The following is a 26,514-nucleotide window of genomic DNA, read 5'->3' on the forward strand; positions in this document are numbered from 1 at the left end:
CAGCCTACCTTCCCCAAAATTAATGTACACATGGTGGGGCAGGGATGGAGAGAGCAAAACAAGATGAAGAACAGAAGCAGAAATATTTTGTTACTGTGGTGAAGGAAAGCAAGAAACAAACACACAGCACTGGACACACAGGCAGACATGGCACTTTCCTGCAACATTCTCCTTGTCCCCATAAAGCTGGGTGACTGTTAAGAAGGAGTTGGGTTGCCTGTGGGAAGAGGAAGAGAAGAAGAGGGGGGGGGGTGTGGAGTGTTGAGGGTAGAAGGAGAGAGAAACACACAAGACACTCCTCACTTTCAGGGTTATTTATAAATCCCTCCTTATAGAGCACCCACACATTAAGGCACACATCATCAAGCTACTTTGCTATTTTCTTGCATTTCTCAAGCCCTCTGTGTAACAATAAGGAACTGTTAGTTACTGGAGCTGGGGAGGATTTTTGTTTGGGGCGGGGGAGAGATTTTAAGAAAATAAACAGTCATGGAAAAAGTGTTTCCCCACTTTTTGCCGCTGTTTTATTTTGGGAAGATATTGACTGCAAGTTAAGGAAAGGACAGCGCCCGCCCCCTCCCCTGAATGCCCCTCAAGTCACCCCAGGGTGCCATGGCCTACTGGCTGAAAACCAATGGTTAGGGCACTTGCCATAGCGCCTCTAGTGGCTGGCCCATTTGACAGCTAGCACACTGACTTAAAGGCCACTTTTTTGTTTGTCAACTCACGTGTGGGTTGTTTCTGTGCTTGTGGGTGGGTATTAATGCACTTATGTACATGCACTTATTTCATGTATATATTTCTTATATCACTCTGATGGAGGCAATGCGTTTTGAGCATTTCTGCAGGATATTAATAAGCAAACCTTTAAAGATCATGCCATCTTATTCCAACCCTACAGTTCTATGACCCTATGACTCTATTACTTTGTGATCTCACCTTTTTCTCTGAGAAGCAAACGGTGGCATACATGGTTCTATCTCTCTCCTCATTTAATTCCTATGACAACCCTGTGAAGTTGGTTAGGCTGCGAGGCAGTGAGCTTCGTGGCTGAGTGTGTATGTGGGGATTTGAACCTTGGTTTCTTCCAGGTCCAGTGCTCTAACCATTACTAGCTACATCCCAAAAATACATTTCAATCTTCTAGGTTGGATGTTGTTGTTGTTGTTTTTAGATGTCTCACTTAGAAGGTTAATATTTGCCATTCTTTCCTGCCACTTTCTGGACATATATGTGGTCCCCAAGCCCACACAGATGTTTCTGAAGCCTGTAATCCTGACAAAGGACTTAACTTAGTGTTAAGGAAAAATGGGTTACATAAAGACGCCTGATCTTCTTAAGAAAGCGAGGGTGGCCCCCCCACTCTGCCCTGCGGGCATATTGTATGCCAAACAAGACTAAAAGAGGGGCACGGAGGCACCAAGGCCACTTGACAGATGTCTCTCCTTGGAAATCCAGTTTTATTTTTTCTGATTTCTTAATGTCTGGTGGAGAAACACCTGCAATATGGACAGGGACTGATTCTCAGAATCATAGCCTTCCTTTTATTTGGAGAGGCCCTTTCCCTTTAAAATTTGGGCCCACAACAGGACTGAGCTCAGATATGTGCCTCTGTCTGTAAAGCCTGAAAAACACACTTCTTGGAGGTTTCCTGTACTAGTGCATCGTTTAGTGTAGCTGCACATACACTTTGGAACCCCATGCCAAAGCAGGTGCCTTTGCTGTACTCTTTTTGTCATCTAATAAAAACATTCCTGTTTAGATAAGCTTGTCCAGATACTTGGAAAGCTGATGCGAGTTTTAACCTGTTTTCTAGTATTATAACTCCTTTAACTGAGCTGGCCTGTATAAATTACCCCAAAGAGTCCCACAGTCCCCTGGGGAAGGTGAGGGGTTTGGTTGCTGAAGCAGTCACTCTTGTAGTCTTAATGAAAAGCTTTGATTAAAAACATTGGGAGCATTTTTATAGCTGGTAATTGGTCTTACTTTCTGAAGAAATTCTATTAAAGGAGAATTATTATTTCTCATTTTGAGCTGGGCAACTGCTGGGGTAAGGGTGTGTGTGTGTTATGGCACTGGTGCCTCCCTTGCCTCATCGTGCCATCTTCACAGTCCTTAGTGCTCTCAGGAGCAAAGCAGAAAGCACAAGAACAGTTGTGCAAAGACTACAAAAGTGTCTCACAAATCCATCGCCGTGTCTGAAGCTTTTGTGGACTCCATCTCATCAGGCAAATGTGGAAAGAGAGGGGAATAAACAATAGCAATTTCCTCAGGATCCCTGGACACACCAGTGCCACCTAACAGAGAGGAAGGACACGGTGTACCAACAAGGCCACACAGGGAAGGCTCCAATCGCCCCATGGCACAATCACCAGGAAGAAGTCTTCCGCCAACCAAGGCACACATAAGAACATAATAAGAGCCCTGCAGGATCAAGCAAATAGCTCATTTAGCCGAATATCCACTTCTCACAGTGGCTACTCATATGCCCTCAGCTGGAAAACCACCAGCAGGACCTCAATGGCTTCCAGCAACTGATATTCAGAAACAATACAGAATCCAACTGCGGAGGCAGATCATAGCCATGGTCATTAGTAGCCATTGCCAGCTCTTTTTCCTCCGTGAATTTGTCTAATCCTCTTTTAAAGCCATCCAGGTTCATGGTCATTACTGCCTCCGGTGGGAGTGAGTTCCACAGTTTAACTATGTGCTGCGTGAATGACTTCGCCCCCTCTGTCCTAAATTTTCCAACATTAAGCTTCATTGGATGTCCACAGATTTTCAGTGTTATGAGAGGAGAAAAACTTCTCTTTACTTATCATTCATACACTTCTATCTTGTCCCCACTTAAGCATATTTTTTCCTAAATTAAAAAGACCCATTAGGGTATTGCTGCCTAGCTTCTTCATCATATTTGTTTCCTCTTTCTCTGCACTTTGAGGTGTTCATTGCTTGAGTAATTACAAGTTGGTAAGAATGACCTCACACTATTTAAAAACAATGTGAGGGTAGATCCCCACCTTTTAAGGAGCAAATTTAATTCTTTTCCTTTTAGCAACCCTATTGGAAGGAGCTATCTTCTTGCTAAGGGCTCCTCCTAATGGCCAAACATCAGAAGCACGCCCAACAAAGAATTCCTCCGAAAGAGCTCCAGGGAAGGTTTTATGGGGTTGGCACAATGAATGGACCTTACAGTAAACAGAGGAAGATATACTACGAAACTAATGAAGCACAAGCTTCTGCGCCCCTAATCCCAGAAGGGCCCCAGAAGTGACCTTAGTCCACATTGCTTTAAAAAACTGAGTCTAGTAGACCCAATTTGAGTCACATGCCTAAAAAACAAAAAAATAAAAAAGAATTTTTTATTTACATCGGTGACTTTGACATGTGACATAATCCAGTAAATTACAGCAATCTTTTTTAATGGACATATAGTACTTTTTTTTAAAAAAAGTGATCTGTTGTGGAACAACCCCACTGAAGAAGATAACAGTGGTTGCCCAGATCTTGTTACTGGTTGCAAAGGGCCCCTCTCATAACAGTTCAAGCTTCAAGATCCCAAAAATGTAGGTCTGCCACTGACTTTAAAAGCTGTTTTGAAAATAGTTCTGCTTTGTCCCATAAGGGAGCATAGGCAACTAAAACCCGAGGGCCCAAGTCATATGCTACTCAGGAATAAAGGGCTCCTCAACAGTAAGGGCTCTTAGAACACCAGCAGCTGTGAGCAGGTGTGGGTGTGGAAGGTTATTAGTCCTTATTTTGAGCAGGTGTGGGTGTGAAAGGTTATATTAGTCCTTATTTTCAGCATCCCAGGTGCTAGAACACCATTAGTTTCTAGCTCACTGTAGGTGGAAGAGGGCCTTTTGTTAGACCTTGCTCAGAATAGATCCTCTCTGTGTCTGGACTGCTGTCTTCTGCTGCTGCTCCAGGATCATATTTCAGACTGAGATTGCTTGTGCCTGATTCTGTTTTGCCTCTGACTTTACAGGTTAGACAGTTGTTTTGTAATTTGGCTTGATACCTCCCCACACATTGTATCAACTGGAGTAGGACTGACCGTCTCCTGGCCTAACCTACTTCACAGGGCTGTTGTGAGAATAAAGGGAGTGGGAAACCACATAAACATCATTGAGACTGATGGTTGTCCCTGGGGATTCTTACTCTCTAACCTCCCCCTCCCCACACATCCAAGTGGCAAATAAGTGTGCACGAGATGTTTGCCTTTTCCTAAGGCCCATGGCAGTGAGGGAAGGGTTAAATGCTCCCTTCTCAAGTACTACTCTGCCAATTAAATTTAGAGCTCCTGTTTTGAAGATGTAGAGTTGGCATAACTGGTGACAAAATCCTGAGTTATCAGAGGTTCACTCTCTCCTCTCCCACCTCACCCTAGCTTGGGCTCAGGTGTTCAGAAGCCCCTTTCCTGCTATTCTGTGGTTGCTTTTCTAAGCAATGCTGCTCTTATGAATATTCCAGCTGGGTGGATTTTGTTGCTGCTAAGCTGCCACCTTTTGGAAAGGTTTGCTCATTATGCTGTCCAGCATTTCTCACTGCAAGTTGTTCCCACCTGCTCTTTCCCTTCTGCCTCTTAGTGTTGAACCCTCTTGTAATTCATCACTCCTGGTGATCCAGCTTATTCTTACTGTTGATTAAATTAGTAAATGCAATCACAATCTGAAGTGATTTAATTGAGAGGATTTATTTGAACATGACAGTTTAATGCATGTTTGATAAACTATTATAAGGTTTAATTTTGATTTTGCATAATTTAACTTTTAAATCTGCACAGGAGGGTCCCCCATCAACTATTAATGACCAAAATAAACTCTTTTAAGATGCATATATTTATAATTTATTTTGAAGACCAGGTTTTTGCCTCCTCAGTGTTGTTCTAGTGACAAAGTGACAAATATATTGAAAATAATATTTGGAGCTCTTCAGCGGTGCTATAAATCTTTAGGAATGCATACAATTTATTAAAAGTTTGGAAAAGTACAAGTTAGCATTTATATGGCAACAAGTGACAAACAAATGTGTGTGTTTGTCTTCCCAGGTGACCATCAAACACCCTGTCCCTTGCCAGTGACCCCTGGGGGCACGACAGCTCCCTTGTCACAATTAGCAAAAAGCACAGCACTTCTGCTTATATAAATTCAGAATTAACTTCAGTAAAGGTAATTCCATATATAATCCACAATTATTATTTTTTGCAGTGTGGTGGATACTGCTTGAAGAGGTTCCTTGAACATACGAAAGCAATTTCAGGTAACTATTTGGGCTAATTACAGCCTTCATTTCATTTTTTACACACATGAATGCAGGCCAAAACCTCCCTGGTGATGACTTCATGCCACGAAAATGCAGCAGTTGGTGTGTGTGTGTGTTATCCATTCATGGCAGGGAAAGAAAATTTCATTGATACAGATTGGCTCCAGAAGTGGGTGTTTGCCCACCATGACAATTTATTACTAGATGGCCATGGGCCAGCCCTGGTCTCAATTATTTCATTATGTACATATGTACGGCTACATATTAATACATATGTATTAACTAACTTCTCTAGCAGGGGTGGGGAATATCAGGCCTGGGGCCAAACAATCTAACCCTTGGCACGCTTGCCAGGACACACATGCCTATGCCATAGCACCCCCTATCTCCTGAGTGCCCTGCTCTGCACCTTCCTCAAGTGCTTTCCCCAGGCTTAGGGTGGTTCCCAGGAAATTTGCAGGAGAAGCAAAATATTCCGGGCAGTGTGGGAAGCCACATATTGCCAGCAACTGAATTTATGTGGTTACAGGTAGGTAGCCATGTTGGTCTGCCGTAGTCGAAACAAAATAAAAAAATTCCTTCCAGTAGCACCCTAGAGACCAACTAAGTTTATTATTGGTATGAGCTTTTGTGTGCATACCAATAACAAACCATGTTCGAAGAAGTGTGCATGCACATGAAAACTCATACCAATAACAAACTTAAAGGTAAAGGTAAAGGTAAAGGGACCCCTGACCATTAGGTCTAGTCATGGCCGACTCTGGGGCTGCAGCGCTCATCTCTTTATTGGCCGAGGGAGCCAGCGTACCGCTTCCAGGACATGTGGCCAGCATGACTAAGCCGCTTCTGGTGAACCGTAGCAGCACACAGAAACGCAGTTTACCTTCCCGCCAGAGCGGTACCTATTTATCTACTTGCACTTTGATGTGCTTTTGAACTGCTAGGTTGGCAGGAAATAACTAACTTAGTTGGTCTCTAATGTGCTACTGGAAGGATTTTTTTTATTTTGAATTTATGTGGGAGATGGAAATAAAAATCCAGTGCCACAGATAACAGCATAACAAAATAATGGTTGATTTCCCAATCCTACAGAAAAGGGCTTCTTTTACTACAAGTTAAACAATCGACAGGGCAGTGAATTTCCCCAATGTGGGAGTTGTTATCGATGGGATTAGTTGCAAAAATCGAGAAAAAAAGTGAAAAAGGAGAGCTTACAAGGGTGAGGAGCATCTGTGCCACTCCAGATGTTGTTTACCCCAGTGGCTCCCATCAGCATAACCGCTGGAAGGCTAGAGACCCCATCCTGCCTTTCATTTTCCCAACTTTTCCTTTCCAGGCAGGAGAAAGTAAATCAATTGTATGTTCACACTATGCACCGAAAGCGCTGAGAGACCACTTTTAAAGAGCCCTGGCTCCCCCCTCCCCGCCCCCGCTCCATGGATCCTGGGATCTGTGAGCTGCAGTTTGCAGAGTAGTTTGGCAATCAATCCCTTTTCGCAAGGAACTCCGGGAATTGTAACTGTAGAGCCTCGTACCCATCTCCAGCACTTTACACAAACTACATTTCCCAGTATTCTTTTCTTATGGGGGGGAGGTGCAGAGCCACAACTGGCTTAAAGCAATATGAAGCCACTTTAATGCATGTCATTGAATGTAGCCCAAGGCCACAGCAAGGCCTTGGACTTTCCTCTCCGTTGCTAGGTAACCGCTTCCCGGTTCGCACTTCCGCCTTGGAGGCCGCGGCGGATTGGCGCCCTGCAATGATGCCATCGGCCCGCGCGGCTCTTTCCTCGCCGCTGTACCCAAGGGAAGGAAGGCAGAAAAGCTGAGGGGACGAGAGAGACAGATCAGTCGTGGTGCCGCCGCCGTCCGTCCGTCCCTTCCTCCCGTCCCTCCCTAGCCATGAATAGTCTCCGCTGGTCCCCGGTGAGTCCACGGAATGCCCCGCGGGTGAGTGTGAGGCGGGAGAGCCCCGATAATGCCTGGAAGGGTTGGGAGTGGCAAAGGGCTTCTGGAAGTCCCGACGGCGATGGTGTTTCAGCCCCTTGAGGGAGTTCAGGGCGCTGCATGTGGACCCGCTGCCCTCCTCCCCGTAGTTATAATCCCCACAACAGCCCTGCGGAGTAGGCTGGGCGGATTCGTTGGGGCTTGCCCGGCTTCTGCCTGCCGCGCCCCATTCTCCCCCCTCCCTCACCCCCACGCAGCCAAACAAACGGGTGAGTGGATGACCGGCTCTTTGGGCAGCCTGGAAGAATTGAGGCCGCCTGCCTTTTGCACGGCAAAAAATGCCCCTGCCTGGCGACTGCTGATGACTGAGCTGCTCTGTGGGTCAGCTTCCCAGCGCACCGTCCATGGGGTCACCAGAGCACCAGCCATGCTCCTGCTGTTGCTGAGTTTCCCTCCTTTGCCTTGTTCGCCCCTGTGAATGTGAGGCTTACGAAGGCCCTGCAGAGGGTGGCAGGAAGCATCTCTGGTTTGGTTAGTGGTAGAGCGTGGTCTGCAGGTAGCATCTCCCCCAGGTAGGGCTGGAATCTTGCCTGAAGCCCTGGAGAACTGCTGCCAGTCCACCATGCGGGTGGGCAAGATGGGTCAATGGTCTGACCCTGTATTGGTCACCTTCCAATATGTGATAGTTGACAGGGAAGCAAGAGACATCTTTTATGTTATACTGTACCGGTAAATTCAGATGGAAGACCTTTGTAGAAATTTGTTGTTGTTTAGTCGTGTCCAACTCTTCGTGACCCCATGGACCAGAGCACACCAGGCACTCCTGTCTTCCACTGCCTCCCGCAGTTTGGTCAAATATGTAGAAACAGACGGTGCTTTTCCCCCCTGAGGATACACAAAGGTATGCAGTACCAGCACCTTTTTTCCTAGAAGAAAAGCATTGGTTAAAAGTGTGGCATTTACTGTAAAAACTTCATGGTGAGTACCAGCACTTTTTTCTCTAGGTGAAAAGCACTGCTTATCAATAAACCCACATCTGAGTGAAAGAAATTTCTACATCATAGCAGAAAAGTTGCCTAGTGAGAAATAAGATGCAGACAAGATTCACTCATTTGTGCATTAATTGTTTATATTCAGACATGCCACTTGAGTAGAGGTCATATTTGCTTCCTGGGATTTACTTGTGCGGAATAAATCACAGCTTGCATGAGTGGGAAATCTGAGCTGGATTCTTGATCTGAAGCTGTAGTGCGCAAGTGGCAAAAGAGGGTTAGTGACTTTCATGAGAGGTCATCGAGCATGATGATAATAAGCTCCCCAAATCCACATCTTGTTCATCTCCACATATAAGGTATAAGCAAAGATTTTAAATTTATGACTGTGTTCTATATTGTAAGTGGCAGGTAGGGGCTATGCTGTGGAGGCAAAGTAGTTTAAGAAATTGTTGTGCTCAGCTGTGGTATCTGGAAGACAGGATGCCCTATGCTTTAAGAACAAAGATGCTATTTCAGTGATTTTTAATAAACTAAGAAGGTTCCCCTGGCTCAGCAGAGGAATAATTCCTTTTCCCTTTCTTGGGTCCAGAGTCAAATGCAGATACTTTACAGTGTCCTTGGAGGCAAGGATACTTTTGTGGGAGAGAAGTCAGTCAGAATCTACCACTGACTGGGCTCTTATCTTGTATTTGTATTTGTTGCGTCAGAGTGTTTAGGAACATTGTGTGATTGTCTGGGCAAATTTGTCTCATAGTTAACGTTTTTCAGTTACTTTCCTTTCACTGTTGTCAGATTGGAGCTGTGCATGGCAAGTAGGCAGTGGTCTGGACTCATTGCTGCAGTGTGGATAGTGAGTATTAAACGTGTCTTCTGTGATGAATCTTCTGTGCTCTCATCAGCTATCTGGAGATCTAGTGGGTGGGATTCGTTGCAGGGGTGTTAGGCAGGATTGATTGATCACAAAATCAAGCCCTCAAACATCCCCTGGTGTAGCAGTGAAGCCATGGGCTTAAAAAAAACCCTCTCATAAAAAGCCTCATAGCTTGAAGTACTACTGTGTGTTTAAAACATGACAGATGCAGGGGAAATGTTACAGGTAGCCTCTCTGAAAGGGTCCTTCCAGATGCAAATGAATGTACATTTTACATACGTGATGGTGTATTGTATGTGAGCTTTTCCCTGTGCCTGTGACAACATGTTATATATAAAATGGCCTTTTAGAATTCTCCTATTACAGAAGAAACCATCCGGGTTCTTGACCAGCCTGTCTGTCCACCTTCCCTTTTTTTATCACCCGGATAGAGCTCTTTCTGGTCATACACTCCATCATCCAAACCAACCTACTTCCTTACCAAAGCTAAACTGTTTTTTTTGGCATTTTATTGATGACATTCTAGTCTAGTTGCTGAATTTTTTTTTGACTTTGCAGCAACTCAGCCAATGGTTTGGGATTCACCATCCATCAGTTTTTAACCTACTTATATGGTGTGAGAATTTTGCGTAAGCTGTTCATCTGTGATTCTCTTCCTAATGTATTAAGTTCTCCATAGACTTCCCACCAATAGTTGTTCTCTTACACTTGTTCCATTAGTAATTTTCCAGGATTGGCGATTGGCTAGGAAAATCTTAGAGTGAGTTGATCAGTTAAAATCTGGAAATGTTTTGGAGCATTCATGGGCCAGGCCAGGTTGACTTTACATATAAGAGCGGCCTGCACAATCAGACCAAAGGTGGTCCATCTAATCCAGCATCATACTCTCATAGTGGCCAACCAGATGCCCCAAAGAGAAACCTGCGAGCAGAACTTGAGTGCAACAGCGCACTCCCCACTTGCAATTCCTAGCAACTGGTACTCAGAGGCATACTGCCTCTGACAGCAGAGGGAGAACATTGCCATTGTTACCAGTAGCCATTGATAGCCTTGTCCTCCTTCATGGCTTTGTCTTGTCTTTATAATTCATCCAGGTTGGCCTCCTGTGGGAGCAAGCTATAGTTTGCACTGTGTGACAGGTGGCTCTGGGTGACTCTGCTTTTGGCCGCTGTCTGGGAAGCAGCCTTTTGGCCAGCATGGGTGCAGATGGGCCCTGGTTTGGAGCCAGTCTTCCAGCCCTCTCCATGGTCCTCCATGCCCTCTCAGGTTTTTTCTCAACCTGACTCTCCTTCTGTTCCTTCCTGCAGGCAGCCTCCATCCCGGCAAGTGCTTGTGCTCCTGGGTCGCCGGTCTTCCCCTCCATCTCCACCTTCACCTTCATGGATGCTGCCTGGGTCCTCCCAAGCAATCCCTGCTCTCTGGCTCTGTAGAAGGTGGGGTGGTGCCTGATGCCTGTCATCCCCATCCCGCGGCGGGTCCGCTCTTTCCATGGCCCCCACACAACATGCCTGCACTCTGCATGTGGGCCGGTCAGGACCACCCACTTGGTGCGCACCAAGTACAACAACTTTGACATCTACCTGAAGTCCCGGTGGATGTATGGCTTCATCCGTTTCTTGCTGTACTTCAGCTGCAGCCTGTTTACCTCCATCCTGTGGGTGGTGCTGTCAGTCTTGTTTTGCCTCCAGTACCTCAGCATCCGGGTCTTTCTCCGTTTCCAGTACAAACTCACCATCTTCCTGCTGTTGCTGGGAAGGAGGCGTGTGGACTTTAGCCTCTTCAACGAACTGCTCATCTATGGCATCCATGTCACCATGCTGCTGGTGGGGGGGCTGGGCTGGTGCTTCATGGTCTTTGTGGATATGTGAATAAATAAAAAACCAGTGCATGTCGGTCAAGGAGGCATGTTGGACTCTAACTTGGGTTAGGTCTTGTATGTGTGAATGTGTCCTCTTCTCCCTCACTTTGTCCTGCTGCTGAGGTTTATAAATTAATGGGTACTCGCTTAGAAGTAAGGATTGGAAGTTGACTTGGAAATTCCTTTCTAATTCTTCATTGCCCTTGGTTGGTAATATGTGGAAAACAAATCGCATTTTTATCTGCTTCATTTTTTACCATAAGCACCTGCCATATGTGGCCAATGGCCCATCTAGTCCAGTGTCCTGTCCTCACAGTGACCAGCCAGATGCCTCATTGGGAAGCCCACAAGCATTCAAGCACAAGAGCCCTCTCCCCTCCTGTGGTTTCCAGAAAATGGTATTTGGAAGCGTTGCTGCCCCCAACTGTGGAGGCAGAGTATAGCCATCATGGTTAGTAGCCTTGTCCTTCATGAATTTGTCTAATCTCTTTTAGATCCATCCAAAAGCCATCTCTTTTGGAATCTAATGGTATTTAAGTGGGCCCTGCAACAAATTGTTGCAGTCCATTCCCGCCTCTTAACAGGGACCAGCCAAGATAACCTCCAGGGTACTCCGTTCCATCCTCCCCTTGTTTTCTTTTCCAACTAGAACTAAAAATTAGGTGGCCACTAAGCATGCTGAATCCTCATTCTTTCTTAAAAAGTATTTGATGTACTTCTGCGAACTTTCGGGGGCTCTTTCCTCCTGTTGCTCAGTGGCTGTTCTTCAGTCTTTCCTGAGTTTGCTCTTGGAGGCAGGGATGTGTTGTGTGCTTGCTGCCCCCAATGCTATTCTCAGGGCAGCTCCTCAGGATCTCAACAGCCTGTTGCCATTCCACTGCAGAGTTCTTTTGCTCAGACTATTGAAAAAACATATCCTGTATACGGACAGTTGTGCACTTCCATCCCTGTATCTTGGCTGAGGGATGTAAAATACAGAACTCTGAGGAACTGTTTGTTTCAGCACTATCATTTATCTATTTTATTCCAGAATTTATAAACTCCACTGGTGTACAAAAAATAAATATAAAACACAATACAAATCTCAAAACAATGAAAAATGTGAAGCCAACAAGAATTAAAAGGCACAAAAATATAAGTGACCAATTTGGGAAAGCTTGGTGGGAAAAACATTTTTTACAAACATTGGAAACTGAAAGGTGTTGGGTCCTGCTTCCCTTCCAGAGGAAGAGAATTCCACAAAGCTAAGAGCATGTGGATTGATGCATTCTTGCCCCTCGTTCTGAGATTTCCTCTCACATTAGCCACCCCCAGTTCCTTTCAGGGTTACAATGATTTCCAGATTAAAGCTGAAGATGGACAGGGCTAGTGTAGCCAAGGTAGGCGAATAGTGGAGATACCAACAAGGGTCTCCCAGGTTCAGCTATTGTCTTCCATGGGTTGCCAAGCAGCCTTAGGCTAGCCTTGGTGCCCTACCACACTGATGTAGTACTTGCCTACCTCACAGGGTTCTTGGTATAAAGGATGGGAAGCACTCTGAAGTGTGTCTTTTTCCAGGGTTGGGCTGTGTGTGCCTCCATTCTGCAGCAGGAACCAGTTTGCATTTGCAGAGTGATCCACTGACTCAGAGTCCTGGAGAAGACTAGAAGAAACTTCTGCAACTCTGGAGAGGGAGAGGGAGGAGGAAGAGAGAGCTTTTCCTTGGTATTCCATTTAAGCAGCAAAAAGGTGGAGGAAAGGTGGTGGAAGAGCCTCTGGGAACATGGACTTCTCTTGGAGGAGAGAGTTGTGGAAGGAATCTCTGCCTTGTGAGGTTTTTTTGTGGGGGGTGAGGGGCTTCATCTCCTGCTCAGCTTCCTCCTGCCCATGCATTGGACTTATGGTCATATTTTGGGCTGGCCTTTGCTTCCAGTCATAGTTTCAAATGGACAGGCTTTCCCCAGTGGTGGGTCTGCCAGTGTTGCTGTCTGAAAGTCATTTATGTGCAGCAGGATGCCAGGCAGGGATGGCAGATTCCAAATGCTGGTTTGCCAGCTCCCTGGGGCATCTGGGTGGGCCAAGAACATGGAGCCCATTTTATTTTGGAAAGGGAAAGTGAGAGAGACATGTTCCACCTCCTGGGATGTGATTTGTCACTGGGTTTCAGTTCCGGAATCCTGGGCTTTTGCCAGCTCTTTCAGCATCTGCCCTTGGTGGCTGTCACTGCCTCCTGTGGGAGCGAGTTCCAGAGTTTAAATATGTGCCATGTGAAGAAGTCCTTCCTTTTGTCTGTTCTGAAGTGTTTTGCTTCTGTCTTTTGCTTGGTCAAAGAGTTTCTGTAGTTCTTGGACAAGGGTGTGAGTGGGAAGGAGAATAAAGATCTCCTTTCATTTCTTCGTGTGCCAACCCTGTGACTTTGCTTTCTCTCTCTCTTTCTCTCGCACCAAAGCAAAAGATTCTGCACAGAAAACGACCTACGGACAAAATTATTGCCACAAATCGTATTGCTTTGAATTAATTTCTCTTTGTTTTCTTCCATGTCTGGGGTCTACCTTGATATATAGTTACATGGCAGTTTTAATCCAGGCTACAAATAAGGATTATTATTATTTTTTAGAAGGAGGAGGGTGTTGTTTGTATCGGTAGATCTTGCAGGCCCAGGACCATTGTAACCAAGGAGAGGAAGCTTTTCTGTGGTGTGGGATGCCTGATATAGGGAATATAGCTGCTGGGGGTCTTGAGGTCATGGTTGAGGGGCCAAGAGGAGTGGAGAGTAAACTTTTGCACTTTGGTTGCTGGTTTCCCTCCAGCTCAGTTTTCTGGAATCCCTTTTATTAAGAGGTTATTTCTGTTGTGAATCAGAACACATTGTAATAAGGAGCGGCTCATTAAAGTGTCCAACACAGAGACTGGACTCCAGCCATCTCCTGAGGCCTTTCCTTGGCCCCAGTCCCTGTCCTGTGACACATCCATGCCCTTCACCCCCACCCTGCTGCTTTGCCCTTTCTATGCTGTAGCTGCAGCACCATAATTCAAGTTATGCAAATGCCATACTGTGCTGCGACGTCCAAGAAGAAACAAATTAAGGCCAGGTGGGGTCAGAAAGAAACTGAGCACTGATTTTCTGTTCCTAGAAATGTGTTCCCTGAAATCTTGAGAGAGGCCAGATAAAAGGGGCCACATGGATGAGTGTTTGGTTTTGGGCTTTTGTGTGTCCGCACAAATTCCTAACCAGTTGGTTTACTTTAAAGAAGAAAGACCCTGTTAATAGCTGGGAGGGCAATAGCTGGATCATGCTCTAGGACAGTGTTTTTCAACCACTGTTCCGCAGCACACTAGTGTGCCGCGAGATGTTGCCTGGTGTGCCGTGGGAAAAATTGAAAAATTCGAAAGATTTTTTTAAAAAATGTCAATTTTTCGCCCACTAGGCGGGCGCCGGACTGTGTCCACCCTATTTTCCATCCGTCCTGGGTGGGGATCAGATCGGATGGGATCGGATGAGAGCGGACAGGCGGTCTGCTCTCATCCGATTCCCCATAGAGAGCAGCGGGGCTCTGACATCTCCCTCTCCGCACACAGTGGTGGTGTGCCTCGTGATTTTTTTCATGAAACAAGTGTGCCTTTGCCCAAAAAAGGTTGAAAAACACTGCTCTAGGAGACATTATCCTACCCTTCTCCCTGCCTGTTTCCTGCTGAGCTGGAGAAAGGGGCAGGACTCTCAAATCCCCTGGATTCCAACTCCCATCCTCATGATCTCTGACCATTGGCCGCCCAGCAGACTCCTGGGAGTTGGAGTCCAGCAACACCTGCAGGGTTACAGATGCTCCCCAGCTCTCCCATACCCCCACTTTCTCTCCCTCCTCAAGAATTTGCCTTATTAATGGCTTAGCCATATTCTTTCCAACCTGTGACTAGTTCTCCCTCAACTTCTGCAGTAGCCAGATTAGCTACACAGATGCAAAGGCTCTCTCTCTGTGTATGCATGGCTTGCCGTCCCAAATGTCTCAGCTGATATACATATATATATTTAGAGTATATTTTTAGGCTACCCAACCCCAAAACATTCTCTGGGCAGCTGGCAGGAAATATTAAACACATCAAATATACAAAATGAGTCTTGAAGCATTAAGAATAAACTCAGCGCTAGAGAGCAAAATCTGTGCTATAAACTCATCCTTCTTAGAAGGGTGTGGCCGGAGGATCCCCACATTGTTATAGGCCAAGGAAAATGCCAGTGGGGGTCTCTGGGGACCCTTTGGGTTCGGTTCTTCTTACTCACAGCATTGATGGCTGCTGAACTTGGATCTGAGAAGGAGGTATTCTCCCCCCTCCCCCCATGCCAAGCAGGAGTTGCCCAAAGGAGGCATACAAGGCACCATCCAGCCACCTTAGGGACTCCACTTCAGATTTGTGTAGGGTTTACTCCATCCTGGCTAATAAAAGCAAGCCGGGAAGGGCTGGGCAATGGGCTCTGTGGGGCAGTGAATGCTTCCCTCTGTGAGGGAGCCTTCCCAGACCTGCTGAAAGAGGTGGTCATTAAACTGCTTCTTAAAAAAACATCTTTAGACCCAGCCAATATGGCCAACTATCGCCCAGTCTCAAATCTTCCATTCTTGGGCAAGGTGATTGAGCGGGTGGTTGCTGAACAACTCCAAGCATGCCTGGAGGATGCGGACCATTTGGATCCCTTCCAGTCAGGATTCAGGCCTCATCGTGGGACTGAAACTGCCTTGGTTACACTGGCCGATGATCTCCAGCGGGCTAGGGACAAAGGTGAAAGCTGTTTCCTAGTTGTGCTGGATCTGTCAGCGGCCTTTGATACCATTGACCATAACATCTAGGGGAGCTGGGGGCACTGTTATACAGTGGTTCCACTTCTTCCTCCTGGACCATGTCCAGAAAGTGGTGGTGGAGGATGAATGTTCAGGCCCCTGGGCTCTCACTTGTGGGGTGCCTCAGGGTTCCGTCCTTTCCCCCATGCTTTTCAACATCTATATGAAGCCGCTGGGGAGATCATCGGGGTTTGGGCTGGGTGTTAATCAGTATGCAGATGATACCCAGCTCTATATCTCTTTCAAATCAGAACCAGTGAAGGTCCTGTGTGAGTGTCTGGAGGTGGTTGGAGGATGGATGGCGGCTAACAGATTGAGGTTGAATCCTGACAAGACAGAAGGACTGTTTTGGGGGGACAGGAGGTGGGCAGGTGTGGAGGACTCCCTGGTCCTGAATGGGGCAACTGTGCCCCTAAAGGAGCAGATGCGCAGCCTGGGAGTCATTTTGGACTCACAGCTGTCTATGGAGGCGCAGGTCAATTCTGTGTCCAGGGCAGCTGTCTACCAGCTCCATCTGGTACGCAGGCTGAGACCCTACCTGCCCACAGACTGTCTCACCAGAGTGGTGCATGCTCTAGTTATCTCCTGCTTGGACTACTGCAATGTGCTCTATGTGGGGCTACCCTTGAAGGTGACTCGGAAACTGCAATTAATCCAGAAAACAGCAGCTAGACTGATGACTTGGAGTGGCAGCCGAGACCATATAACACCGGTCCTGAGAGATCTGCATTGGCTCTCAGTACGTTTCTGAGCACAATTCAAAGTGTTGGTGCTCACCTTTAAAGCCCTAAACAGCCTTGGTCCTGTATACCTGAAGGAGCATCTCCACCCCCATCGTCGAACCAGACACTGAGGTCCAGCGCCAAGGGCCTTCTGACGGTTCCCTCACTGCAAGAAGTGAAGTTACAGGGAATCAGACAGAGGGCCTTCTTGGTAGTGGTGCCTGCCCTGTGGAATGTCGTCCCATCAGATGTCAAAGAGATAAACAACTATATGACATTTAGAAGACATGTGAATGCAGCCCTGTTTAGGGAAGTTTTTAACGACTGATGTTTTAATGTATTTTTAACCTTCTGTTGGAAGCTGCCTAGAGCGGCTGGGGAAAAAATAAATAAATTATTATTATTATTATTATTATTAACCTTTTCCCAAAGATGTTCCACAATGCAGCGCGTATAAGGTGGCATATAAATAATAAATTATGATAATTTTTCATTGCACAGAGTTGATAGGTCTGTGGGAGGAGACTCTTCTGGGCTTTGTCCCAGAGGCCAGCAGGCAAAAAGATGATTTGCTTTATTCATTGCATCTATTTATATCCTGCCTTCCAAGGCGGCTTCTAAGTTTCCTGGTGCTGCATTTTGGGCCCTTTTCCAGTTTGGGTTGATGTTTTGATGACCTTGAGGCTCTCCTGTCTTCTGGCAGCACATGATCTGTGGGGGCAAGGAGGGGGCTGGCACCAGCTCAGAATGTTTGTACAGCATTTGCTGCAGTGAGGCTGGAGATGCAGCAGTAGGAGCAGACTCTGTTGGCGGTGGAGGCGGCTGTTGTTCAGCTCTCCTGGAGCAGCGCCAGGCTCTGTGCTGGGTGGCTGGGGCTGCTCTTTGCCCAGTTTAGAGTGCCTCTTTGTTCCTGGCTCCCTTATTGCTCCCTTATTGCTCCCTTATTGCTGTTGTTTGGCCTCAGGACCTGTGGGTCGTGCCCAGCCAAACATTTTGCCTACCCTCTCCTGGGCATTGGGGCCCTCCCTCTCCCTCTCCCTCTACCCAGGGAGAGAATGGCTTTAAGCAGCTGGGTGGGGTTAGGTGGTATGCTTACTAGGGAAGACTGATAGGCCCTGACGGTAAAAGTCCAGGCTGAGAGACTGTACTCCCTTCACTCTGACTGTATTGGCTTAATCCACAACCCAGCGTCCTCTGATAATTTTAGACTACAACTCCCATCAGCCCTAACCCACCTCAAAGTAGACCTATCCTACATGGATTTTGCCATTAGTTGTAGTTTTGGGTTTGGGGTCGGGAACCTCCATGTTGTGGCATAGTCTACTTTTGAGTACCATACCTTTGATGAAGGCGACACCGGAAGGACCACTGCTGCTTTTGCTCCAAGGCCAGATAATACACAGACAGCATCAATTATTTGAAAGATTTTGAGATGTTCTTTTCTAATGGCAGGAGCTGTTTGATAGTGAAAAAAGTGACATTGGAAGGTGGTGGACTGTTCTTAGTCGAAAGTTTCTTTAGCAGAGGTTACATGGCCACCCATGAGGGATGCCAAGGGGGTGGGTGGGGTGGACTAGATTTGCTGTGGGGGGGGGGCATTCCAACATCATCCTTGGAAACACACTTCTTTCAGCAGGATGAAAGACCATTATCAAACTTTGGGGCAAGAGCTGGAAAACCCAGATACTTAAAATGGCTTGTTGGAGTTGGGCATCATACTTTGGGTGTAAGTTAATGAGGTGGGGGGAGGGGAAGGAATTGCTCATTCAGTATTAGTACCAATATCTATAACTGAGCCAATAAGGAATGCAAAAGCTTTGGCTCCCCCCTCCCATTAGATTTCCGCCTTTTCCTTTTCTTTCTTCCTTAATTTTGTTTGTTCTTTTTGTGACATAGACTACCTGCCTACCTCTGCTTCCCTCCTTTTGTTTGTAATAATAGCATCAGACTTGAAATATGGATGCCTTCTGAAATATTTCCTGTCATGCCATCAATCAGATATATATTTACAGTCATTCATTAAACTAGAGTGTACATTTCATCCCTTCCTCCTTGGAATATTAATGCTGCTTCTGGCTGAAATGCTGTGTGAATATTCAGGTGGGGTTGAGGAATCAATCCCTGCACCAGCAATGATGTCACTCTGAGCTACAATCAAGCATTCTGTTAAAAAAACCAAAACCCAATTGGCATTGCAAAGTCCAATGTATATTGATTGCTATAGGGGAAATCTACAAGGAGGAGGAGAGAGAGAGATTTTGGCTTCGCTTTTTGTAGTTGAGGGCTGATGCTCTGGTTAACATTCTGGTTTTTTAAAGTAATATGATAACCTTGTAATAAGGCCATATGCTGTGTGTGTGTAGATGGTCTGTGACTATCTTCCTGCGACCATGCAGGGCTGAGAGCTGTCTTCAGAGGATTGTCTTTCTATTGAGGAGAGAGCATAGCGCAGCAGTCTTTGGCTGCAGTTGGCTTCAATGGCCAAGGCCTACTTCTTAATTGTCTGCTTTGCCCCTCCCCACCCAGTAATGGGGTCTCTTCTCCTTCCCCATTTTTTGAATGCTATACAGTGGTACCTCGGATTACATATGCTTCAGGTTACAGACTCTGCCAACCCAGAAATAGTACCTCGGGTTAAGAACTTTGCTTCAGGATGAGAACAGAAATCGCATGGCGGCGGCACGGCAGCAGCAGGAGGCCCCATTAGCTAAAGTGGTGCTTCAGGTTAAGAACAGTTTCAGGTTAAGAACGGACCTCCAGAATGAATTAAGTACGTAACCAGAGGTACCACTGTATTTGCACTCCATGTATGACTCCTGCTGTTGATTGGGAGCCCACCTCAAGTGTTGTTTTCTTCATTTTTTGGCACCAATTGCATCAAATGTTTTGGGATGTGTCAGGGTGCTTGATTACAGATTGGAGGCTTATTAAGTATAAAGAAATTGAGAGTCTGAAGAAGCTGCAGGTCAAGGCAGCAGACAATCTTATCATTGGAGGACCAAATAGGAATCCAAATGCATCTGGAGATCTGCCCTGGATCCACCAGGACCCAAACGTTGCTGTGTTTATAATTAAAATGCCCCCCTGCACATGGAAAGTACCGTATTTTTCGCCCCATAGGACGCACCGGCCCATAGGACGCACCTGGTTTTTTTTTTGGGGGGGGGGAATAAAAGAATTTTTTTATTCCCCCCCCCCCAGGTGCGGGGCTGGGGCGGGGGAAGCCCGAGCTTCCCCCGACCCCAGCCCCCAGAACAGGCAGCTCTCCGCAAGCCTTGGGAGACCGGCGGGACTTCCCGCTGAGCTCCCACGGCTTGCGGATATCTGCCTGAAGCCCAAACCAGGTTGGGGAACAGCGGGATGGCGGCGCTCCACCTCCCCGCTGTCCCCCGAGTTTGTGGGGCTGCCGTCGCCAGCCTCCAGATCAGGTCGGGAGACAGCGGAAAGGCGCGCTGCGCGCTTCTCCTCGCTGCCAGCCCCACAAGCTGGGGGACAGCGGGGAGGCGCAGTGAGTCTTCCCGCTGTCCCCCGACCTGGTTTGGAGGCTCCCAAGGCTTCCTGAGGCTCCCAAGGCTTCAGCGAAAGACTGCATTCACCCCATAGGACACACACACATTTCCCCTTCATTTTTTTGTAGGGGAAAAAGTGTGTCCTATACGGCAAAAAATACGGTACATTTAGGTACCTTGTCAATGTGAATCTAGGGCATGCTCTCTCTACATGTAAATACAAAATCTTTCAAAAATATAATTTTACAGTGTATTGTTGTGACTCCACGCTGTTTCTCTAAATGCTGGGTGTTAATGAAATTCCTCATCCTTTAGCAGTTTTTGAAGCATCACATTATTATTTTTAAAATCCTCTAGCATGGCAAGTAGCTTGAAATGCAGAAATGTCTACGCTGTGGAAATTGAGGAAAGAGGTGCTTGGAGGCATCCTCTCCTGAGGAAGACCTTTCAGAGGGGCTGATCTGTACAATTCTTGAAGCAAAACCAGCACTAGATCCATTGTCGTTAGAACTGAAGCTGCTCTTCCATAGTTAGCAGCACCAGGCTGAGCTAGTGGGCCACACAGTTCATTGTCTTTCTATTTACGTTCCAGTCATTTTTATTCTTCATCTTCTATTTGATTTAATTAATAAAATAAACCAAAGATAAGGAGCATAATAAATCCTGTAATGGAAGGCTGAAAGCAGCATAAATTGTACATGATACTTGAACTTACTGTTCTAAAACATTACAAAAAAATGCCTATTTCCCTATGAACCTGTTAGGCTGGTTTGCATGTATCCTTTTTTTGATAAGTTAGCATAGTCATATGAACCAGGTTTTCTCAATCCATTCAGAAAATAGTAGGAGATAAGTGTGACCCTCCCCATTTTTAGCTATTATGTTCTTAGCAGTAGTTAAAAGGTTAAACACTATTTATTCATCACTTTTTGAAATAACATATTTTAGATACCGGTAACCAATATGAAATATTTTAGGTTTATTCTAAGGGTTTATGATACCCTAACATATCACATATATTATTAGCTTGAACAAATTTCTAGAGTATTTCTATTTGAGAATAATTCCAAACATGTGTATATAGTCTTCTTTATTTAATCCACATCACCAACATTTATCCGATCGTAACGTAATTATTTCTGAATTTGTATCAAGCCGTTTTTTTCCGTTTATAAGACGCCCCCATGTATAAGACGCCCCGTTTTTGGGGACTCCAAATTAAGAAAACACCTTTCAGCACTACCTGTGTATAAAACGAGCCCCAATTTTAAACCTTTTTTTGGTAAAAAAAAACTTAATACAGTGGTACCTCTGGTTATGAACTTAATTCATTTCGGGGGTCCGTTCTTAACCTGAAACCATTCTTAACCTGAGGTACCATTTTAGCTAATGGGGCCTCCCGCTACCGCCGCACGATTTCTGTTCTCATCCTGGGGCAAAGTTCTTGACCCAAGGTACTACTTCCAGGTTAGCGGAATCTGTAACCTGAAGTGTTTGTAGCCTGAGGTGTTTGTAACCTGAGGTACCACTGTACACAGAAAAATACAGTAAATCACCATGTGCATGTCTGATTTTCTCATTTCTGGCCCTATGCCCAAGTGTCCAAGTGCTTGGATGCGGCAGGGGAATACCAAGAGGCAGAAAAAGGGCAAAACACTTTTTGGGGGGGGGGGGGGGCTTACAATTGCTGCCTCTTCCTCCTCTGATTTGGAAGCAAAAGATGGGTGGTGGTGGTCATAGGATCCACCCCCCTCCACAATGCCTTCCTGGTGCAAATCTTGCTATCTTTTTGATGCCAAGTAAGCACTTTGACGGAGTGGTGATGGTAGTTATTTATTTATTGCTTTTGTATCCCACCTTCTTTTCTCCAAAGAAATTCTTCTGCTTTTATTATTATTATTTTTTACTTTACTGTATGGTTTTATATCGTTGTAAATCCATATATTTCCATGACACATCAGTATATAAATATTTTAGTTAATAAATAAAGGTGCTCAAGGGTGCCTGTACACTCCCCCCCCCCCAAACCTCCATTTTATCCTCACAACAACCCTGTGAGGTAAGTTAGGCAGTGAGTGTGGATTAAATAACTCACCTTATTAATTTCTAGAGGGTCATAAGGTTTTAAGATGATGGAGATAAAGCAACTGTTCAGTTTGGTTTTAAAAGTTGTACCTTGCATGGAAATGTGGCTCTTAATTAATCTGGGATCTGGCTCTACTCTGAGTAGTACTAGCAATGGGTGCATATTCTTCTTCTTATTAGGTTGGTAACTCCTTGAGGTCTTTTTAGCTAGGATATTTCCCTCACCCCTCTATGTTCAGGCAGTTTTAAAACCCCTTTCTCTTCTATGGCCGGGGCGGGGAGCCCCCCCCCCGCTCCCCCAGTAACTAACACTGGGTGTGTGCCGCCTCCCACCCGCCCCCGTCAGTGTTGTGGGGCTGAGCGGGTAAAGGGCTGGGCGCCCCCCCGCCGCGCCTGCCTTCCCCCCTCCTCCTCCACAATCACTTCCTGCCTCCAGCCGGGAGGAGCTGCCGCCGGGGAAGAAGGAAGGAAAGGAGGAGGAGGGGGAGGAGGGCCCCGCCGCTGGCCCCACAGGTAAGCCGTCCGCCTCCAGTCTTACCTTTCCCCAGGAAGGGGGGGGGGAAGGGGGTGTCTCTCTCTTCCCCCCCCCCCCGCTTCAGCCCCGCTTGCTCTCGCGCACCGAGTGGGGAGAGGGCGTCAGCTGCCAACCTTACCGACCTCTTAAGTCACCCGAGTCTTCCCCACGCCCTAGAAGAGGACAGGACAGGATAGTAGAGATTCCCCAGCGACACAGCTGATTTCCTCTTCGCATTCCCCCATATGAAGGGAAATTTGCAAGGGGGGGACCCAAACTCGAGCACGGCTTGTCCTTTTCCCAAAGTGGTCCAGGACGACTGTGTCTGCTGGGAGCCAGGCTGCTGCTCGCGTGGGGGACTCTGGAGGTTGGGGGCTTTCGTGCCCCATTACGGAGAGGGCGTAGCCTGGGGTGCGGGGTAGGGACACCTGAGTGCTGGTTGTCCAGGTGCTGCTTCTCCCGCCCTCTCCCCTGGTCGCGGGGGCTGCTGGGAGTTGGAGCGCAGCAGCACCTGCTTCCCCACCTCCCCGACAGTCGCCTTCTATCTCGCCCCTGCATTTGCGCCCCTCCACACCTGCTCTTTGAAGAGAGGCACCGCAAATTCCCTTCTCTTTTTGTAGGGGGATGGGGGGCAATTTAGGTCTCCTTTCCCTGACACCTTCACCTTCCTGCTCTGCCAGCTGAGCACCTCCTTGCCAGTTCAGTGTCAAAGTCTGGGAAGGGAGAGCAACACCCCCTGTCCCAGGACCCCTGAAAGGACAAGCGGCCCCAGACAGCCCACAACTGGTAAGTGTTCCTCTTGGAGACCATCCCTCAATCCTTTTCTTTGCTGGAAGAAGGGGGACACAGGCAGAAGGAGCAGCCCTCCATACCTGTTGCATCCCTTTCTGGGGTGAGGGAAGTGGTCCTCATTGGTTCAGGAGTTCTGTTCTGCTTCTCTTCACCTGTGCGTGCCCCCCTCCCCCCTGTAAGAATTCTTTGGAGGGTTATGTCTGGTAGATTCTTCTTTGAATACAATTTGCTCAGTGTGTTAATCAAATTAACAGAGCAGCTGGATAATGGGTGCAAGAGATGGTCAGCAAGCAAAAAATGGCTTATTGGCTGTCACTTTGCAGGGCAGGATGGTGTAAGTTTCCAAAGGCTAGAAAGAGCCAGAGGGCTAGTGTATTACACACACACACACACACACACACACACTTACACACACTTCCTCCTCCTCCACTGAGGTGAGCTGCTTAGATATTTCTTACCTCAGCATTTTGATGGACCTTGCACTTTAAATGCTTTTAGAGAAGGAGGAGGATTTTGGCAGGTGTTGCCAGGGCACACCTGGCAAATGCACCCTCAAGGGCAAGACATTTGAGGACTTTGCAGAGGGGTCTCTGCATGTTCTTAGTTCCAAAGATGTACAGATAGAAAGATTCTCAGTGTAAGGAGCTGGTGTGTTGTTGGAGGTGGACTAGAGAGGAGATGGGGCAGCTGGTAGACAGACACTGGTGCTTTTCAAGAAAAGTAACCTTGGTGTTCTGGAAGAATTTGCCTATGTTGCGCAGTTTTAAAAGATTGGTTTCTTTATTGGAAATGATTTTACAATTGGAGTAGAAATATGTTGTTTTTTCATTTCTTAGTCTTTCTCTCCAAATCTCTTTACACCCTTGGATGGAAGTGGCTTCCTCAAAATTTGCCAATGGGCGGCCTGACTGACCAGCAGGTGTGATTCTGCTCCCCTATGGTCAATGTAGATGCCTCATGGGAAAAGGACTTCTCAGAATTTCTTAAGGCTATTTTGTTTTAATGAATACCTGATTTTAGTTTAGGAGCAGTGGTGCACCATCTGAGAAGATGGTGTGGCACATGTGGAAGTTTATTTAGGAAGGGCAGGAGGAGAGCTATTAGAATTTGATAGTGCTGTGTATTGTCCCAGTTGATCAAGAATACACTTCCTGACCTCAGCAGACGTGTGTGTGTTTGTGTGTTTTCTTGGATTCCAAGCCAGATAAGTGCCTTTCCCAGTGCTGGTGTGTTCCTGAACATGCTGTGGTTAAAAATGCATTTGGTGCCCCAGGACTCCTCCAAATGGTTCAGCTTCTGTGAAGAGGAGGGGGGCACTGTACTCCAGTACGTGAGTCTCTGTGCTGCGGCAGCAAAGTACAGAAGCACTTAAAAATGACGTGGATCCATTACATGCTGCTCCGTTAATTGGGAGACTGACTTGTGTGTTTCCTCCTCTTTGGGAGGCATTTTGCAGGGCTGTGCGGATTGATGCCCTGGCTGCATGCCCAGGGTTGGTCTTGTGACATGAGGAATTGATGAGCTGGTACACGCTCTTACCTTTTGCTAACTGAAATATTAAAGAGCAGTTGAAGTTGAATTTGGTAAACATAGTGGAATTTATGGCTGTTCTCTTCCTGTCAAAGCTGCTCCTATGAATTAGTATTCTGCTGCCTGAGCGAAATATTTTCCTGTCATGCAGTTTCTGGGCCTGACTCTTGTGATTTTCACAGCATTCACAGTTTGTGTTTATAGGATGATTTTACCAATTTCTGCAAATCCTTAACAAACATACCTGGCCTCAACCTGTACAGAGGAGACACTCCTGAGCCCTGAATTGTTAGTTTCAGGAACAACGTGGAGTTTTCTGGCACAAGTTTATAGTTTTTGTGGACTTACGGTAGGTCTCCATTAGGGTCATGAAGTGTTATGCAAAGCTTCAAATAAAGGTACACTTCAGATTTCACTTTAAAGGCTTTTAAAACAGAAATTGTGCCAAATTGTAGTAATGTTTGTAAAGTGTAGAGTGAGGAGAGTTTTCCGAAGCATGACAACTCTCACTTTTATTAATTTCAACATAGTCATATAGAAATATTTGCTCCTAGCTCTGAAGGAAAGAGAGGGTAGTGATTTCTTCACTGGGGGCTGTTTGGATGTGATGTTTTCCTGGGCTTTTGGCTTTAGATTTGTGTCCAAGCTTGCCATCCAAATATGCTTCTTTGTTCTGTGGGCTTTGCTTCTAAATGTTTAGGCTCCAGCTGTTGTGTGGTCTCTGGGGAAAATGAAGTTGTACTGCTGGATAAGCATTTAATGGTTATTGTATTTGTATTTGTTTAGAAACCAATAAAATTGTTTTTTCCAAAAATAAAAAGTTGGAGGGGTAGCTTTGGGGTATTGCTCACAGTTTCAGATGTAAGGAAAATGATATCTGTGCAACAGGGCGAGGGTGGTGCTACTGGAAGAGATCCCACTCTGGTGCATTTGTTCACTCCTTTGCTCCATAACCCAGAGTCATCAGAAGCCAGATGAAGTTAGAGCAAAGACCTGCACCATTTTTTGCAGGTGCTCAGCCTTCACAATGGATGGGTGTAGCTTCAGAACCCCTGCTGTGTGTTCTGACTCTCCTATAACCTTAAATAGCAGTCCTCTCCAGGTGGATCTTGGAGGCCTTAACAGGGCCCAGTGGCAGACGTGATCATATGAAGTATGCTTGGCCCCACTTATCTAGTGTTAGAAATGTGGAGGTGCTAGAAGGAGCATCATTTACGTTCTGGTGCTCCACCCAGGCAAGAGCTAGTGGCTCAGGTCTGCTCCAGTTGTGACTTTGGGGCAGTCATCAAGGGCAGCCCTAAGCAGCACTTGGTGCTGACAGACACCACCAAATATGGGGGGTAAAAGGAGGCAGCGATGGGAGGCAGTGAAGGAAATGAAGGGCTGTGCTCTTCCCTCCAACCAGTGGCTTGTACCTCTTGTTATTACTTCATTCCCTTGCCTTGTTTAAGTTCTATGCAACAGCAGATGGCTGCAGAGAGAATTGTACATTTTTTGTTAATTCCTCTCTTAAACTCTGCTGGTGCCTCTGAGGCCAGCTGAGAGCATCTTGTGCAAATTGCTGGCTTAAAATTTTCCTTGTTGTGAGTTGACTCTTCTTTCTGTGGGGCTCGAT

The 26,514-nt window shown here is 46.4% G+C and overlaps 2 protein-coding genes and 1 long non-coding RNA gene across 10 annotated transcripts in view; 2 read left to right on the plus strand and 1 right to left on the minus strand.

Moving 5' to 3' along the window:
• Positions 1 to 7,050: 7,050 nt before the first annotated feature.
• LOC114588853 (uncharacterized) lies at positions 7,051 to 23,049 on the minus strand. Its single transcript, XR_003704539.2, has 4 exons — positions 22,721 to 23,049; positions 17,809 to 17,924; positions 7,940 to 8,097; positions 7,051 to 7,090 (listed from the first exon to the last, which is right to left on the minus strand). It is a non-coding gene; the product is annotated as an uncharacterized LOC114588853 (long non-coding RNA).
• On the plus strand, positions 7,057 to 10,996 carry TMEM250 (transmembrane protein 250). Of its 4 annotated transcripts, none has more exons than XM_028714515.2 (3): positions 7,059 to 7,191; positions 9,000 to 9,057; positions 10,386 to 10,996. In XM_028714515.2, the coding sequence occupies exon 3, from the start codon at positions 10,527 to 10,529 to the stop codon at positions 10,944 to 10,946; it is 420 nt and encodes a 139-aa protein (XP_028570348.1). In that variant the 5' UTR covers positions 7,059 to 7,191; positions 9,000 to 9,057; positions 10,386 to 10,526; the 3' UTR covers positions 10,947 to 10,996. The 4 variants fall into 4 exon arrangements, with proteins under 4 accessions (XP_028570350.1, XP_028570348.1, XP_028570347.1 ...); XM_028714514.2 differs by having other exon boundaries at positions 7,077 to 7,215; XM_028714517.2 differs by lacking the exon at positions 9,000 to 9,057 and having other exon boundaries at positions 7,057 to 7,191.
• The window catches only part of NACC2 (NACC family member 2), a 61,212-nt gene continuing 41,771 nt past the window's right edge, over positions 7,074 to 26,514 (plus strand). The window contains exon 1 of one of the 5 annotated variants that reach the window (XM_028714511.2): positions 7,074 to 7,191. The gene's annotated coding sequence lies outside the window, so the exon portion shown is untranslated. Of the gene's footprint in view, positions 7,216 to 22,454; positions 22,577 to 23,030; positions 23,364 to 26,514 lie in introns of those variants that run through there. The other 4 variants (XM_028714508.2, XM_028714510.2, XM_028714512.2 and 1 more) reach the window with 4 other exon arrangements.

The sequence above is a fragment of the Podarcis muralis genome, chromosome Z (assembly GCF_964188315.1).
Source record: "Podarcis muralis chromosome Z, rPodMur119.hap1.1, whole genome shotgun sequence".
Lineage (NCBI taxonomy): Eukaryota > Metazoa > Chordata > Lepidosauria > Squamata > Lacertidae > Podarcis > Podarcis muralis.